The sequence below is a fragment of the Brassica napus genome, chromosome A1, assembly GCF_020379485.1.
Source record: "Brassica napus cultivar Da-Ae chromosome A1, Da-Ae, whole genome shotgun sequence".
NCBI classification, from domain to species: Eukaryota; Viridiplantae; Streptophyta; class Magnoliopsida; order Brassicales; family Brassicaceae; genus Brassica; species Brassica napus.
The window spans coordinates 22,965,584-22,982,685 of record NC_063434.1 but is presented as its reverse complement, the minus strand read 5'-3'; the positions used below and the strand labels follow the sequence as shown (position 1 = coordinate 22,982,685).

General features: G+C 35.2%; 3 protein-coding genes across 20 annotated transcripts; 2 read left to right on the top strand and 1 right to left on the bottom strand.

Moving 5' to 3' along the window:
* The first annotated feature begins 90 nt into the window (after nucleotides 1–90).
* LOC111210887 lies at nucleotides 91–3,921 on the top strand. Its single transcript, XM_022711647.2, has 10 exons — nucleotides 91–515; nucleotides 597–695; nucleotides 777–1,226; nucleotides 1,301–1,357; nucleotides 1,428–1,508; nucleotides 1,583–1,639; nucleotides 1,731–1,948; nucleotides 2,035–2,116; nucleotides 2,249–2,636; nucleotides 2,762–3,921. Exons 1-10 carry the CDS (start codon nucleotides 426–428, stop codon nucleotides 3,037–3,039), a joined length of 1,800 nt encoding a protein of 599 aa, XP_022567368.2. The 5' UTR covers nucleotides 91–425; the 3' UTR covers nucleotides 3,040–3,921.
* Nucleotides 3,922–5,878: 1,957 nt separating this feature from the next.
* Nucleotides 5,879–8,551, bottom strand: LOC111210891. Its single transcript, XM_022711651.2, has 2 exons — nucleotides 8,314–8,551; nucleotides 5,879–7,674 (listed from the first exon to the last, which is right to left on the bottom strand). Exons 1-2 carry the CDS (start codon nucleotides 8,549–8,551, stop codon nucleotides 5,879–5,881), a joined length of 2,034 nt encoding a protein of 677 aa, XP_022567372.2.
* Nucleotides 8,552–11,585: 3,034 nt separating this feature from the next.
* Nucleotides 11,586–13,862, top strand: LOC106358313 (auxin response factor 2-like). 18 transcript variants are annotated; one of them, XM_022688845.2, is made up of 10 exons: nucleotides 11,586–11,991; nucleotides 12,069–12,184; nucleotides 12,273–12,369; nucleotides 12,482–12,505; nucleotides 12,604–12,759; nucleotides 12,854–12,938; nucleotides 13,026–13,094; nucleotides 13,197–13,261; nucleotides 13,355–13,478; nucleotides 13,586–13,862. In XM_022688845.2, the coding sequence occupies exons 3-8, from the start codon at nucleotides 12,310–12,312 to the stop codon at nucleotides 13,226–13,228; spliced, it is 426 nt and encodes a 141-aa protein (XP_022544566.1). In that variant the 5' UTR covers nucleotides 11,586–11,991; nucleotides 12,069–12,184; nucleotides 12,273–12,309; the 3' UTR covers nucleotides 13,229–13,261; nucleotides 13,355–13,478; nucleotides 13,586–13,862. The 18 variants fall into 18 exon arrangements, 11 of the variants coding, with proteins under 11 accessions (XP_022544566.1, XP_013653517.1, XP_022544568.1 ...); XM_013798063.3 differs by having other exon boundaries at nucleotides 13,197–13,286; nucleotides 13,409–13,478; XM_022688847.2 differs by having other exon boundaries at nucleotides 13,197–13,286; nucleotides 13,383–13,478.
* The last annotated feature ends 3,240 nt before the right edge of the window (nucleotides 13,863–17,102 follow it).

The window sequence follows — 17,102 nt, the reverse complement described above, 5'->3', positions numbered from 1 at the left end:
GACAGGAAACAGATTAAAGAACGTGTGACAAAACTAGAGAAACTACAAAGAGTTACTTCATATGAAACCCCAAACAATGAGGTAACTTTTTTTCGGAAATTAAAATTAATGTTTATTTAGTTCTTGATTCAGTTTTTTTTTGAGTTGTCAAGTAATTTTGGAAGATGTTATACATATTTAGGATTGCCTTCCTAATTTTTGTTGTACTTGCACAGACTGACACAACTCCATTTCATGAGACGGCTTCCAGACAAGGTGAAGCCAATGCAGATCAAGCAGATGAACAACTTAACAATGAGGCAAGTATAATTTTGAAAACTGTTGGTATTTATAAAATTATGAATTTGGTTGTACTTAAATTAATTTTTGGAAGTTCTTGTACGAGTTCATAATCCCATTCCTGACTTCAGGATACACGAGAGCCTATGAATGAGATCACGAAAGAGACACCTGGTTCTCCAATAGCTCAACAGAATATTGAGACTCCAGTCCTTACTCCAATTCAGACGCAGCAGGTACCTTCTTTAAAAAATTGGACTTTTCAAGTAATTTTTGGAAGCCCTTGTACGTGTTCATTCAACCATTCCTGAATTCAGGAGACTCACGAGCTTATGAATGAGATCATTTCACCAAACATTTCCGACACACAGCCAAATACCCGAGCTCGCAGAAATCTTTTAACAGAGCAAAATAAGGTATTACTTTCATTAAAACCTTTAATAAATACACAGCAACTATCAAAATGACTGGATATCCTTGAATCTAAACCATCACAGGATGTAGAAAGCAGAGTTCAAAATCCCTTTGAGATCGGAGCAAATGTGGAGATTTCATCACAAGATGACAATACTTGTCATAAATGGTATCCAGGAAATGTGTTGGCAACATATTTGGTTGATGGGGTTGAGATGGTGAAAGTTGAGTACTTCGTCCCGTCTCTGGACGAAAAGAAGAGGAAAAGGAGTGTTGAGACACGTGTATCAATTGACAGAATACGTCCTCAACCACCACCTGAGAGATCTGGAGCGAAGAAAAGTTATGAGCTAATGCAGGACGTGGAGGCGTTCGACAATGGTGCCTGGTGCGCTGGAAAAGTTAAAGTCATTTTGTTTGATGGCTCGTGTTTTGTCTCTTTGAACAATTCTAAAGAACAAATTTACTTCCACCATTCTGAGATGCGAAAACCAAGAAAATGGGTAGATGGTGTTTGGGAGATGACAAAAAAGGTAAAACAAATGCCTTGGATCACTTGAATTGAAAAATAATGTCATTTGTTTAATATCTCGGTATTGATTTTCAGATGGAAGAAGAGCAGACGCAGAGTGTGAATCCAAGTGAAGGAGATGGTGATAAAAAGGTATGAAATATTTATACATCATACTAGGAATTAAGATATAAATGTATCTGAATTTTTGTCATTCAAAAAGGGGAAGGCGAAGGCTGTCGCTTGTAAGAAAAATGAAGCAGCTGGTCCATCAGAAGATGGTGTTGGGAAAATGGCAAAAGAGGTAATAAAAATGAATAAGATCCACTTGAATTGAAGTTCAGGTCAATAGTTTGATATATCGGTTTTGTTTCACAGATGGAAGTAAAGCAGGGTAAGAGTGTGAAACCAAGTCAAGACGATCATGCAAAAAAGGTATAAAAAATATTTTTACTTCATATTAGGAAGGCATTCAAGTATAAAGATAAAAACGATCCTGAATTTTTGTCTTTATTTTTAATTAAAGGGGAAGCCTGATGTTGGTAAGAAGAAGAAAGCAAATGCTCAGCCAGTAGATATGCTTCCTTTTCTACAGCGAGAAGAGAAGAGGCCAATACGACCTAGAAACCCTCCTATACCTGTAACACCTGAGGTAATCCTTCCAATTGATCCATTTGTGACACCTGAATTTCCTCGGTTTTCAAGGCTTGCACACTGGATGGATCTACGGGGCATATATCGTGTGTAAGCAACTTTTTGTCCTCGCATAAATATTCCTAATTTATTTTGTAAAAGTTTCGATTGATACTAGTTAATTTTATCAACTACAGACCGTTTTATATCAATGGAAAAGAAATTGAAAAAGAGTTCTTTCAAAAAATGGACGATGCAGAAAACAATCTCAACAAAGAGGTAATCAACACTCTGTTCTGTCTTCTATTTGATTGTGTCATATGTTTAGGAAGAGGTTGAGTTGAGCTATGCTAGATGTCCATGTTATAGCAGTTCTATATGAAGTTTCTAACTATATTGTTACATTGGCAGCACATAAATGTTGCATTTGAAATGCTAAATTGTAAGAGGGTTGAGCAAGGTGCTTGGTTCCGCAACAACAATCTTCCAGCAGCATGCTTTGTACCAGTCAAATTCTTAGAAGTGGTTGGGTACGCTTATGAATCTGTCAGGAAGCCACATAAGAAAAAACAAACGTTATTGGAGGGCTGTGTAGGCGAACTTGTGAAAGGTTTAATACATCCAAAGAAGGTATGGCTGGAAGATGTTGATGTTATATATGGTGTCATTGAAGATAAGTTGAGCTATCACTATATTGGGGTGGAGATACAATTGATGGACAACACAATCACACTCTTCCATTGTGGTCTTCCAAAAGCAAATATCAAACGTGCTCTTAATCAAATCCAAGAACTGGCAGGTAAAAACTCTTTACATATTCATTTTGTTGTCTGTTGCTGCTTGTGCTTGTGATGCATTTTTACATATTCATTTTGTTGTCTGTTGGTGATTGATTTATTGTATAATTTTGGGTATTTATGACAGTGTTGATTAGTGCCATAAAGATGGAACTTCTTGGTGAAGAGGTTAATTTCGAAGATATCAGTCCATTTGAAGTTAAGTTTGCAGAAGGGCTTCCAAAGACAAAATTTCCATACAACTGTGGTATTTTTGTTGTGAAGATGCTGGAATGCAGGTCACTGGGATTGAAGAGCATGGCTAATATAAATGATGAAACTGCGATGGACTTACGAAGCAAGCTATGTTGTGAGATCTTCGACCAGTTTATGGATAAAGATTTCCAGGAAGGTCAAAGGAAGTGAAAATGTCATATTTGTTCTACTCTGTTTTCTACTCTGTTTTCTACTCTGTTTTCTACTTTGATATTAATTATCCCTAACGTTTAAGTTTAAGTTTGTAATGAATCCCTAACGTTTTTTTCATTTAGATTGTTATTGAAAAATTTTTAGGATGTATTGATGAATTGTCAAATGCTTATGGTACTTTTAGGATGGGTTTCCAGAAAAAGAGTGAGAAAGCAAAATGCACCAAAGCCTAGCAAATTCCTTTAAAGTTTACAAAAAAAAATGAAAAAGAATGTGATCCGATGTTGATTGAACTCGTGAACTCTCGAAAGATGAATCAAAGTGTGCAGCCGCTGTGCCAAGGGTGTTATACTTGCCAAAAGCTATAATAAAACGAAAATAACTTTTGAATATTTAATTAAAAACAGAAAAAAGTGTAAGTATACACAAACGGGGATCGAACACGGCTTATTGTGTGATAAGGGTACACTAAGAGTAGAACGGATTGCCACTAGGCTACGGTGGATATTCGATAACAGAGTAAATGTGAACTTATTTATTCACAGACGATAGATTTATATAATCTGGATATCATTTTAGGTATTCAGGATAGCTTTCCAAAAACAAATTCCTTTAAAGTTTACAAAAAAAAAATGAAAAAGAATGTGATCTGATGTTGATTGAACTCGTGAACTCTCGAAAGAAGAATCAAAGTGTGCAGCCGTTGTACCAAGGGTGTTATACTTGCCAAAAGCTATAATAAAACGAAAATAACTTTTGAATATTTAATTAAAACAGAAAAAAATGTGAGTATACACAACGGGGATCGAACACGGCTTATTGTGTGATAAGGGTACACTAAGAGTAGAAGGGCTTGCCACTAGGCTACGGTGGATATTCGATAACAGAGTAAATGTGAACTTATTTATTCACAGACGATAGATTTATATAATCTGGATATCATTTTATGTATTCAGGATGGCTTTCCAAAAACAAATAAGCAAATCAGATAACCAAGTTACAAGAACACTAGGCCAAAACAATTACAAAATAGTGAAAAACATTGAACAATTTTTTTATTTAGGTTGTTAATTGAAGAAACAACACAAGAGAAACAAAAGTACTTATTCATTTAAAATAAAAACTGAAAATCAAACATAATGTGGTCCTTAAAAACATAAAAAGAGAAGATGATAACATGAAATTACTCATGACACAGCCAACTTTCGCCAAGTTTATCCCAATCAGGGACTTTGACCTTCACATCAGCAAGCATTCCTTCCGCTTCCGAGTGCTCTTCTTTGAGTTTCTCCAACTCAGCAGTTAAATCAAATTTTCCATCAGCTTTGATAATATCTTCAAGCAACTCGATTTGGACAGCAATTGAATTTGCTTTGCTGGATGCCAGATTCCAATCATTCTCAGATAGCCTGTATTCGTTGGACAAACGAAGAAGAGCCCTGTAATGTACCACAGTTTCCTTCTTCCCCTTATTGAAACCTTCGGCGGCATCACATCCGTAAACCTCCTCTATGGGACGCTTCATCATCTTCTTTGAACTTCCTTCCATTGAAACTTTGTCCTGCAACAAAATCGAAACTAAGATGTTACGATAAAATAGAAATAGAAAAAAGTTCATGAATTGAATGGAAAATGAGAAAAATCGAAAACTAACTTGTATTGCAAAAGGATAAATCAGACGAAATGAAGTGAGTGAATAAAAGGTCTGATATCGTCCCTTATATTTATAGAACTAAAAGGAACTCTTCGATTATTGAAGTCAGTTAAAATAAACTCTTGATTATTGTGGAACTCTTCGATTTTGAAGTCAGTTACTGAAATAACCAATCATATAACAGCCAATCTTGACGAAAAGAAACTCTTCGGTTACTGAGTTACATGATGTCGTTTGGAAGAGACTCTTCGATTCCTGAGATATATGTTTGAACAAAAAAAAAAATCAACCATTAATCGTAGGAGAGTCGAACCCGGGTCGAACAAATGTTTCGGTATCATAGGTTTCGTGGTTTAGCCGCTAGGCTGAGGAGAATCATCTGTTAGTTGCTTCCACATAATTGAATTTAGCCATACAATTTATAGTAAAATACATTGGAAAGATCTTAGATAGTTCAGGATGGGCTTCCAGAGTATGCATGAATAATATACATGAATGTTAGTGTGCTTCTTTCTTAAACTAGAAAAAAATGAAATGAGATCAAAACTAAGGATTAATATCTACACATTTGGAAAATTTGATAATGTGATTTGCAAATTTTGGAGGAAAAAAAAATATATATACACATCTCATAGGATTCGAACCTGAAGATGACTAGGAGGAAAGAGGGAACTAAGGTGTAGTAGCCACTAGGCCAAGTTAATTTCAGTCATTACATGTTGTAAGTAAAGTAATATATTCTCTTTTATTTTTATTCAACTTAAATTTTTTTAAAAAACTCTGATTAGTAGGGGAATCGAACCCGGGTCGAGTCAAGCGTTACAATTTCGACAGATAGGTGTTTTAGCCGCTAGACCGAGGAGAATCATCTGTTACACTTTTCCACATAATTATTCTTAACAGAAAATGTTGTATTATAAACCTTGGAAATGAACTCGGTATTTCTGGATGGGATTCCAGAATAGTTGAATATTACTGTGTTTTTTTCTAGCAAAGAAGTTTAAACTAAAAATTGAAATGAGTTCAAAAGATAATGTTGTATATTACAAAAGTTGGAAGAAATCATACTTATTCAGGATAGGGTTCCAAAAGAAAAAATGTATATGGTCTTGTGCATATCATGTAACCATCAAATAGCCAACATCCAAATAATAATCGATAAAAATGTAAAAATGTAGAACTTCATCCTATAGGCCTCTGGCATGTGATCTTGTTGTGCCCTCCTGTGCCACATCTGCTGCACTTGTGGGACTGAGATTTAGATCCAGGAACCCCAAACTCGCCAACGGATCTCTTTCTCTTTGTAGGAGGGCGTCCACTTTTCTTTTTGGTAGCTGGAGGTGGGCAAGACAGTTCATCAATATTCTCTGGATAGGTGGACGTTGACAACTCTCCACCAGGATGTATGCTTTCAGCATAAGCTTTAGCCCACGTTTCTGTCAAGTGAGAAGCATCAACAAAACGGTTTTCATCTCTCTTGATATGCTTAGCAGCAGCGATGGCATGGATGCAGGGGATCTTGTCAATGTCGAAAACATTACATGTGCAATGCCGCTTCTCCAAGTCAACAACAAACTTCATTGTTTCATCCTTCACCTCAAACTCGCTTCGATCAACTTGATACACATTCAACAACATTGCGGCCCCTAACCTAGATACCAATTTCTGCACAACTTTTGGAGTAACCAGGTGCTTATGTTTCGCAGCCGCTTCGCGTCGCTCAAAAAACCAAGTGGTCATCGTCAATCTGATAGTTTCAAGGAGAGAGATAATGGGCAACTCACGAGGCATCTTCAACATAGAATTGAGAGACTCTGCAATGTTGGTAGTCATGATATTATACCTGTTCGCAGGCGCATAGCTTCGTGCCCACTTCCTAAAATCAGACTCTTCCAGATACTTAGCCAATTCAGGACATTTATCCTTTATGTCCTTGAAGATTAACCAGAACTCGTGACACGTATAGGCATCAGCAGCGCTTTCCACCAGAGGTAGCAACCCAGTCTTCGCATATGTAGGAGTGATGTTGCGGAGCAGATGGATCCTGCAAATTCCATGGTGAGATAAGGGATATACATCCTCCAACGCTGAAGAAATGGAGTTAGCCCTGTCTGATACAAAAACAAGATCCGAAGCGTCCGGGATCTTCTGGCTCAAACCTCTAAAGAACCATTTCCAAGAGGCGCCGTTTTCTGCGTCAACCACTGCAAAGGCGAGAGGATATAGATGATAATTCCCATCTTGAGCACAAGCTGCCAATAAAGTCCCATTGAATTTTCCCTTCAGAAATGTACCATCTACTGCAATAACTCTCCTCATCAATGAGAATCCCCTTATCGATGGACCAAAAGCCACAAATGCATACTTGAACTTTCCTGCAGCATCAACATGTTGATAAGTCAAGGAACCAGGGTTTGTTTCTGTGATTTTATACAACCACCTAGACAAATTGTAATAGCTGTCTTCAGGAGTCCCTCTAACCAAAATCTGAGCTTCTTCTCTCACTCTCCAAGCTTGTTTGTAATTGATGTGAACACCATGCAGCATCCTGACCTGTTCAATGATCTGTTTCGGTTTGAGACCTTCCTTTTTTTCTCCATAATTGCTGGAAATCAAAGAACCCAACAACTTTGCAGATGCTTGTCTGTGGTTGGCTTTCCTGTGTGTTGTATCGCATGTATGCTCATGAACATACTTTTTAACAACGAAAAAATCTGAAACAGGTAGCTTGATAGCACGCATCCTCCACGTGCAATTTTCATCAACACAACTCAAAAGCACTCTTGACTTGTTAGAAGAGACAGTCTTGTACTCAAACTTCCACTCTAAAGCCCATTTCTTCATCCTCAACATCAACTCTCTCTTTGTCTTAAAATAGCTATTCACCTTAATATCGCCAGCTACTCTCGTGTTTGGTGAAAGTCCAATATGGACAGGGCTAAAATCCGGAAGAGCATTCAGAGGAACTGTAGAAACACCTTCATATAGAAGACTCTGCAAAAGTCAAGTAGTTCTCTAAGGCATAATACTTGATTATGAAGCATATCATGCAAACACAAACAGAAAAAGGGAATTAGGGACAATGTACCTGTTTTTCACTCTGCACAGTAGAAAGAATCACTGGATTGGCATTCAATGGAACAGTAGAAGCAAATGTATCAGAAGCTTGAATGTTACAGCTAGCTGAATCAGTACTAAAATCCGGAAGATCATTCAGAGGAACTGTAGAAACAACTTCATATAGAAAACTCTGCAAAAGTCAAGTAGTTCTGTAAGGCATAATACTTGATTATGAAGCATATCATGCAAACACAAACAGAAAAAGGGAATTAAGGACAATGTACCTGTTTTTCACTCTGCACAGTAGAAAGAAGCGCTGGATTGGCATTCAATGGAACAGTAGAAGCAAATGTATCAGAAGCTTGAGTGTTACAGCTAGCTGGATCAGTACTAACCTGCAAAAGTCAAGTAGTTCTGTAAGGCATAATACTTGGTTATGAAGCATATCCTGAAAAGTCTAAGTAAGAAAAAAATCATACAAACCTTAACACACAAACGACAGGTTCCATCAAATGCTCTAGTCTTGGAAATGAAAGTTCTGAGCTGACGAGTATTACCTATCGAGAGTGGGGGGAAACTTTCAATAATACATTTCTTATCCAATGAAAAACCATAACTCAAACTGATTTCTTCCTCTTTAACACTAAAATCTTCAGAGACAATCTTCATCAAATCTTCATACAGTAGATCTTCTTCTATGGAAATGATTGATGCATTCCTCTTCAAATCAACAAGAAACTCCCACTGGAGAGATTCTTTTGAGATCCATTGTCCACAGATGCACAAAACTTCCATTGTTCTACAAAATCAACTTCAATTCATCAACAAATGAATAATATATAACAAAACCTAGATAATGTATAACAAAATGAAATGATTCAAACCTTAATCAAAATCAGACACACGAGAGAGAGAATGAGATGAATAGACGTAGAAACGACAGATCAATTGAGAAACGACGACGACGACGATAAATAAACGGAGAGACGACGACGACGGATCAACGGAGAGGCGAAGACGACGACGACGACGGAGAGACGACGACGACAACGACGGAGAGACGACGACGGAGAGACGACGACGACAACGCCGGAGAGACGACGACGAAGAAAGACAGCGATGAGGAGAAGAAGAAGCGATGAAACGAGGACGGCCACAATTGATTTCAAATTTGTTTTTTAAATTAGTTAAAGAAGAGGGCATAAGGGTAAATTGCCCCTTTAATGAAACCTATTTTTGTGACTTCTGATCCTGAGTGATAGTTTGGGGAGGAAAACTTGGTTTAGTGTTCTTTGTGTCATTTTCTCAAAACTAAATGAGAATATCAAAATTAAATAACTATTATTAAAAATTATTTGGTAAATAAAGTCTATTCTAAAAAACAACTAAGAAACTAGAAAAATATACAAAATGGTTTAAAAAATATATATTTATTCTTCAATTTTTGAACACTTTTACAATTTATAGAAAAAATATGCAAAAATGTTGTAAGAGAATATAACAAATCTGTTAAAATCAATAAATTAGATGCAGCTATTATTACAAGTTAATTGGAAAGTAGTTTTTAGACAGAAAATAAATAAATTAAAAATAAAATACGTGTGCAAAACAAAGAAAAAGAATGAGATTAGAATAAATGGCAACTATACTTTTCTAAAATCTATAATATAATGAGGCAGTTGTCTCATTCCTGAGCCGCCACGTCAGTCTTTTGGTGGGTTCTATTTTTGAAAAATGTGAAAAAAATGTCAAGCATGTGGTTTGAACCCGGGCTATTGGATATAAACACCAACATTTATACCACTAAACTAAATGATACTTTGTACATTAATGGCCGAAACTAATATATATTTATGAAGGTCGGAAACTTTTGCTTCTTCGGTTTTTTCTGTGGACCGGGCCTATAAGTGTATTATGAGTTTCATTTTTAAATGAGGTTCATAACATTATATGAAAAAAACAACAATTATAGTTTTTCCATATTGTAAATTTTCTTCGTTTAACATGAGTTACGGTTCTTTTCATCATTGTCTTAGACAAGTCTGAGTTACAGAGTTGTGATGTGTGTCTGTTTGTAATCTATTTTTTCACCCGTGAATTCTTCATCTCCCTATCTTAAATCGCTTGATCTTAAATGTTCCTGATTTGTAGTCTTTCTGTAAACCCTATATATATGATTCTCATTTTTGATGAACCCAATCTGCTCTCCACAAAACTCATTGATTCCTCTTAGCTTTAACGATCTTCTAGATAATGTCTCTCTACCTCTCCAGTTCTTCAAACCGGCGTTCCCGACATCCGTCACTCAACCTTCGAGTTTCTCCGTGTTGGTCGTAGTAGTCAGAGCATAGCCTCTAACCTCCTCGCTTATGGGATTCCCTGAACTTCAAGAAAGACAGTGAGGTTATGGGAATCACGGTTCTCTTCCTTGATGAAAAAGTAAGTTAATCTTCGATTTATCACACTTATTTAATATAATTGCTTTTAATTGATTTTTTGATTCTTTGTTAAATAATATTATTTGCAGATTCTGTGATTCCTGAGTTTATTCCCGCCGGACATGCTAATCATTACATGACATCTTTGAAAGCTGGTTCCATTGTGGAAGTCGATCGTTTTGAGGTTGCTAGGTGCTCAAGCATGTACAAGATAATTGATCATCCATTCCTCATTCATTTCATCTCACCAACTATTATTTATGAAGTCATCACGGGTGCTCCTGAGATCAATCTCCAATCATAATTAGAATGTTTGACAATTTTCAAGTGATTGCAAACACAAACCTAGAACTCTCAGGTATATTGTATATTGCATCTAGGTTTATAATATTTTTCGTTATCATAACTGATATTTAAACTCGCAGATGTGGTTGGGCAAATCCAATTTGTCCAAGGCTCTGACCTTAGCAAAGAAACAACTCGAGTCGTTATTCGTCTCCTCATTGATCCGTAAGAAACAATCAACACACAATTTCCTTTATATTATTATCTATATTATGCTAACATCAATAATCAAAAAAATTTCCTACGCAAATTCTGTGGTCGTCTCTTTATCTCCTTCACTTATCAAACTAATTTTACAGAAACCTTTAATTTACATCTTAAAAGAAACCACAACAACTCAAACAATCAAAACACCAAAAACTAGAATTCCAAAAAAGATGAATCATTAATGATCACCTCTCTTTTTTGTCTAATCTTAGAAATAAACTTCAAAAAAATATACCAAACGAATCACCATACCAAACGAATCACCTCAACTAAAACTCAACGACACATACATCGAGTCAGCTAAACAATACAAACTACACGGCCAGCTATTTAACAATTTACAAACTTATTTTCGCAACGACACATACATCGAGTCAGCTAAACAAATACAAACTACACGGCCAGCTACTTAACAATTTATAAACTTACTTTCACAATGAAAAAGACAAAAACGACAACCAAAATCAGTGAAATTACCTAAACAAAAAAAGCAGAGTAAGTTATGAACTCTGATAAATACAACTAACAATGATTTTTGTTTACATATTACCCATCAAATAAAAGATAAACAAACACAGCCACAACAGGAGATACAAGAGACAATCCCGACAGACACAGACGGCAACAACAGCTCCATCTGCTCACTCCTCTTGTCTTATAAAAAATAGCTTACATGCCAATGCTATTGTCTTCTTATGAGAAATACATAAATCTATATTATACTAAAAGCAATATATAAAGAGCAGAGAACCTGTCCACGTCATCTAAAAAATTCAACCAATTACAAGTTCCAGTTTTGACATGTCAACTGGATTTACTCAGCAAAATTTTTTGGCGGATCATTCATTTGGGCTAACAAAATATTTAAACGGCCCAAATTAAGCATATAGCCTTCATGTTTTTATTGATTGCTTTTCCCCTTTCTTCCACGATCTGCATCCCTAATTGACTTCTTTAGACTCTAACCTCTAGATGACGATTCATTCACTCTTCAGATATTCCTCCTTCGTTATATATACGATCCGACTTACACGATATTTTTAAGTGTTGATTTTGTCCGCGGAGAGGCTTCTCCGTCACTAGATGAAACAGATCTGAGCTTTGAGGTTATAGAAAATATGGCGAGTTCAGAGGTTTCTACGAAAGGAAATCATCGTGGAGGAATAGAGAACTTCTCCGCCGCTTTCGCCGGCGGTGAGGCGAAGATAACTCAGTCTAACCGCTCTGTGGGGGCTGAGCGTGTTGGTAAGCCTACGTTTCTGATTTTCATTTGTTTGGTTTTGGTTACAAACTGAGCTGATCTAAGTTTTTTGTTTGCGTAGTCGACCCTGAAGCTGCTCTCTACAAAGAGCTCTGGCATGCTTGTGCTGGTCCTCTCGTGACGGTCCCTCGACAAGATGACCGTGTCTTCTACTTCCCTTAGGGACATATTGAGCAGGTGAGATTTCTTTCCTAGACTCCGATTTGCTTGTGATTTTTTTTTACGTTTGGTTTTAATTTTTTTTTGTCGTTTTCTTGATGAGTAGGTGGAAGCATCGAAAAACCAAGCTGGCGGAACAGTAGATGCCTCTCTATGATCTTCCTTCGAAGATCCTTTGTCGAGTCATTAATGTTGATTTAAAGGTAGGCTTCACTTTCGTTGGTAATACGTTTTTTTTTTGTTTTTTGAGTGTTTGAATTATAAGCTAACTTTAAGATTTGTCTATGATTTTGCATTAGTGGTGCTTATGCGCAGATTACTCTTTTTCTGGAACCTATTGTAAGTTATATTTTCTTATGTTCATTTAGTTGGAGCGGAGTATAGGATGATCATATTCTTCGAAAATCTGATATATTAATTTTTTTTTTATCTTCCAGCAAGACGAGAATGCAATTGAGAAAGAGGCACCTCTTCCTCCGCCCCCCAGGTTCCAAGTGCATTCCTTCTGCAAAACCTTGACTGCTTCGGACACAAGTACGCATGGTGGATTTTCTGTGCTTAGCCGACATGCTGATGAATGTCTCCCGCCTCTGGTTGGTGCTTTAGTTATATATTGAAAACCAATATTCCTGAATTTTGTTCCAAAATATGCTTTAATTCAATGTTTCCCTTTGTTTCTTCTTTCAGGATATGTCACGTCAGCCTCCTACTCAGGAGTTAGTAGCAAAAAAATTGCATGCAAATGAGTGGCGTTTTAGACATATTTTCCGAGGTAATGGGAATTTGTTTGAGTTGCATTATTCTTTATCTTATTTAATTTTCGTTCCCTTAATCTTTTGCGTCACTAAACTCATACCAGGTCAACAACGAAGGCATTTGCTTCAGAGTGGGTGGAGCGTGTTTGTTAGTTCCAAGAGGCTGGTTGCAGGCGATGCATTTATCTCTCTAAGTTTTGTTGGTTTTTGGTTCATGGTATTCTTGATTTGTATCTATATGTTTAGTTGATCTGTAATATCTGGTTCTTCTGCAGGGGTGAGAATGGGGAATTACGTGTGGGTGTAAGGCGTGCAATGCGACAACAGGGAAATGCGAGAAGTTAATGCCTACTCTTCTGAATCCTGTATTTTTTCTTGCTCTGAAACTCCAGTATATTCTCAGTTTATTTGGTTCCCTATATATACGTGGCAGGAAGGCACACAGGTTACAAAGAGAACAGTTTCCTCTTCTTTGTTTCTTTACCAGGAGCGTTGAGATCATATATGATGCAATATTACATATGGTAGCTCAGAAACATTTCCATGAGCTGATCGAGGTAATGAGTTCACCTGCATAGCTGCTAAACCTACCATTTGTCAACGTGCTAACCAAAAAGAGTATTAGTCCCATTATATCTGATGTTGTTTAATATATATGCCCCAGATACAATGGTACCTACAGATGATGTGTGAAAAGCAACTAAAGTTACAAGATACCAGGAGCTCTTCCTCAATGCCTTAATCAAAGCAATGCAATGGCATGTTTACCGCATCAAAATTTGGTTTCAGGACAAACCGTGAACCAAACTGAATCTGCTTTTGTATCAGTGAAACTAAGTCCATTTAACCTTCTTTTCTTTTTCAATTCGAGTACAATTAAGAAAATATTTATCTTGGAAAAATGATTACACATAGAATACAGCGAATAGATAGACACAGCATTCCAGACGTTGAACAAGTGAACCTTTGAATTTTTACTTGGCTACCATTCTAAACAATGTAACTGTCAAACAACGTACCATTTGCGTAACTGAGCTTTCTAAAGGTAATTGCAAATGGGCCGGAGTTTTTCAAAGCCCTTTTCGATTTATTTCGTCAAAAAGTCTAACTTAATTGTTAAACAAGCAGATAAATTCGGACTATAAACCCCCACTAACCATATTAGACAAACGATTAATTAAGCCTATTGTTGCAGATTGGTCTGGCCAAGCATTCCGGTATCCACCTCAGCGGCTAGGCCGCCCACTAGGCATTACAGGCTTTATCCACTTTACTATACATATATAATGTCTATTTTGTTTTAAAGTACTGCATTCCAATTGAAGCTAGAGATTAGACGCTGCTTAGACGTCTTGTTGACCACTAATATGGATTCATGAGACGTGAGAACTTTAAATTTAAAATAGTCTAATAGTCTATACTTAGTGGGGAAGTTAGTAGTCTTAGCTAGACTTATAATTGTGCACTTTTATTTTATTTTATATTGAAGAAAAAATAGTTTAAAACGTTTTCTTTTCCTTTTTTTAATATGCTAAAGGATAACAAATAGTTTTTTTTTGCTTAAAAGGATAACTAATAGTTTAAAATGCAAAAGATAAAGACAGTGAATGATTAAAAGAGATGAATCAAAAGTCTCACAAGACTCTCAAGCCAAGCAAAAGATTATTTCTACGCCAACACCCGTGAAAAATTGGCGATCGCACAGTTGTTAAGACATCTTCAGGGATAAGCTTTTACACGTTTTCATGGGTTTTATCTGGATGATGATTTCGTTCACGTTCGTACGTGAATTACCGTTTAAAAATTGTCATTTTTGTTAACTCAAATAAAATCTTAACTCAAACATATAAAGTCTTTTTGCAAAAAAAAAAAAAACATATAACCTCTTGATTTTATTTTAATATAAGCACTGATCTAAATATTTCTTTCTTGTTTCACGGATTTTCTTAGTAAAGGAAATAAATTCCAACAAAGTTTCTACTAAAAATTGAATAATCCATGTTGAATTTTGAATATTTTTAAATTTGAAACTATTGCTTTTTGTGGTAAAGGGTTTTATTAATTAAGGAGATGAATTGCAACAAAAGTTTATACTAAAAAAGTAAACCATGTTGAAAGGAATTAACCAATTTCGTAAGCCTGTAAAGTGGATCTGCCAACAACTCTTTGCTGCCAAACAAGAAGGAGAAGATATGGAAGCTTTATTTGGTATTATACTGGGTCAAATTTTTCTACCACTCTTAGATTTATTGACCAATCAAAATTATACAAATCATAAACCAAAATGTATATGCAAGAAAATAACCATTAGGCATTGTGTCTAAGCCACTGCAGGACGACCTTTTATTTTGCAAGTTCTATCGGTTTAAGAAATAGCTCCAAAACATGTTAAAGTGACTTCCAAACAATAATCCTTCGTTACTTACTGGTTTCTTGTACGATTCATTTTTTTTCTTTTTATTAACAGTCTTCCTAGTATTCTCGTTTGTTTCTGTTTTTGTTTAAAAAATCTAAAAAATATCAACAATGTCAAATCTAAAGAGGAAGACAAGATATAATAGAGACGAGGAGGTTTTGGCAATTAAACATGACCACAAAACATATTTGAACAACCTCTTTTGTGGGGGTGGGGTATTGTATTTTCATACTCTTTTACAAATATAATCATGTATTTTTAATCATATTAATGATTAAATTGTTACTTTGTTTCTCTAAATTTGTTAACCTGGACATTCAGGAAAGAATATGTTGCAAAATATAAAATTTACTTTAAATATGCTCATTTGGAAAACATATGGTAAGAAGATTTTCTTTGGAAGTTCTCTTAATAATTTATTGCCTTCATATATCAAGTTAAAAGGTAAAGCTCTGTTATAATTACTATAAATGTATAAGCAATTATTGGACTCATTTCAATATTACGAAATCTCATAAAACGTTTTTTAAATATTCAAAGAAGGTATCAGTTTAGTTAATTTCGTATTAACAATTTAGTAATATTACTAGATTTTGACCTGCGCTTAAAAAAGCGGGGGTTTGTTTTCAAAATTAAATATATATTTAAATAAATTTCTACATAATATATATAGTGTATAGGTTTGTGTACATTTATCCGAAACCGCGAACTAAACTGTAGCAAACTGAAGAAGAAAAACGAAACCTACACTAAACTGACTTTCATAAATAATCGAGCAAATCCTATATCTTTAGAACCAAAAAACTGAAACCAATCATGAAACATTGAAATGGTACGAAAAAAACATTTTATTTTTGAAAATGATTTAACTCCTTTTAGTAGGAATACATATGTAATTTATTGACGAATTAAGATATAAGCATTGTTTTCATATTTGATTCGGACCTGCAATTGGACCAGTAAACTGGTGGCCATAATATGGACTGGCTTATATTCTTCATGTAAATTCTATCATGATTATACCAATTGATATGTTTCCACAAAATTCAGATTTAAGGAAAACCTATTAATTAAAAATCTGATAAAACCGAAAATAATGTCATTAACCCGGAACCGACACAGGTTGACCCGATAAAAACTTAGAAAATTTGATAATATTTTTTTAAAAATTGATTATAATTCTCATATATTTTATAATAATACGCAAAACTTAAAAAAAAAAACTATTTGATTTGTCATCTACACGTAAGATTTGTGTAGATGAGAATGTGGCTTACCAATTATGAATGACAAAATCTTCAATAATTTTAATAATAGTGTGAATTCGCAAACATATTCTCGTTTAAAAATATTGTAAATTATATGATTAACTCATAGAAGGAGTAAAAATAGGTGAATGATATGGTATATAATGTTATTGAATATTGAGTTACTTATTGTTAGAGATAAATAAGGGAATACCAAAAAAATGTTAATCTAATGAAAGGGTCCAACAACCTTTTATAAGTAGATTTTTTCAGAATGTTTCTCTTTTAATAGTATAGATTATGGGGATGATTGGTTGGGGCTGTAGATGCTCTGGACAGCCAAAATTTAGTCTACAGCTATATATCTCAATCATTCAAGCTTTGCTTTCCTTAAAAAACTCACAGCAAAAAAATCTCTGCAAAATCAAAATATAGCTGTAGAGAGCTTTATTTCCAGAGCAAAAAATTAGTGCTTTAGAAATCTACAGCAAGGAAAGCTACAGCAAATAAATCTACAG

What these genes read in the sequence shown, in the direction of transcription:
- LOC111210887 (XM_022711647.2), top strand. Translation starts at nt 426, where the DNA reads ATGAATGAGATCACGAAAGAGACACCTGGTTCTCCAATAGCTCAACAG. An exon ending in CTACGGGGCATATATCGTGT is followed by an intron (nt 1,949 to 2,034) that starts GTAAGCAACTTT and finishes TATCAACTACAG; the next exon opens with ACCGTTTTATATCAATGGAA. An exon ending in TCAAATCCAAGAACTGGCAG is followed by an intron (nt 2,637 to 2,761) that starts GTAAAAACTCTT and finishes TATTTATGACAG; the next exon opens with TGTTGATTAGTGCCATAAAG.
- LOC111210891 (XM_022711651.2), bottom strand. Translation starts at nt 8,551, where the DNA reads ATGGAAGTTTTGTGCATCTGTGGACAATGGATCTCAAAAGAATCTCTC. An exon ending in TTTCCCCCCACTCTCGATAG is followed by an intron (nt 7,675 to 8,313) that starts GTAATACTCGTC and finishes TTCTATATGAAG; the next exon opens with GTGTTTCTACAGTTCCTCTG.
- LOC106358313 (XM_022711634.2), top strand. Translation starts at nt 12,310, where the DNA reads ATGCCTCTCTATGATCTTCCTTCGAAGATCCTTTGTCGAGTCATTAAT. An exon ending in CTCTTTTTCTGGAACCTATT is followed by an intron (nt 12,506 to 12,603) that starts GTAAGTTATATT and finishes TTTATCTTCCAG; the next exon opens with CAAGACGAGAATGCAATTGA. An exon ending in ATGAATGTCTCCCGCCTCTG is followed by an intron (nt 12,760 to 12,853) that starts GTTGGTGCTTTA and finishes TTCTTCTTTCAG; the next exon opens with GATATGTCACGTCAGCCTCC.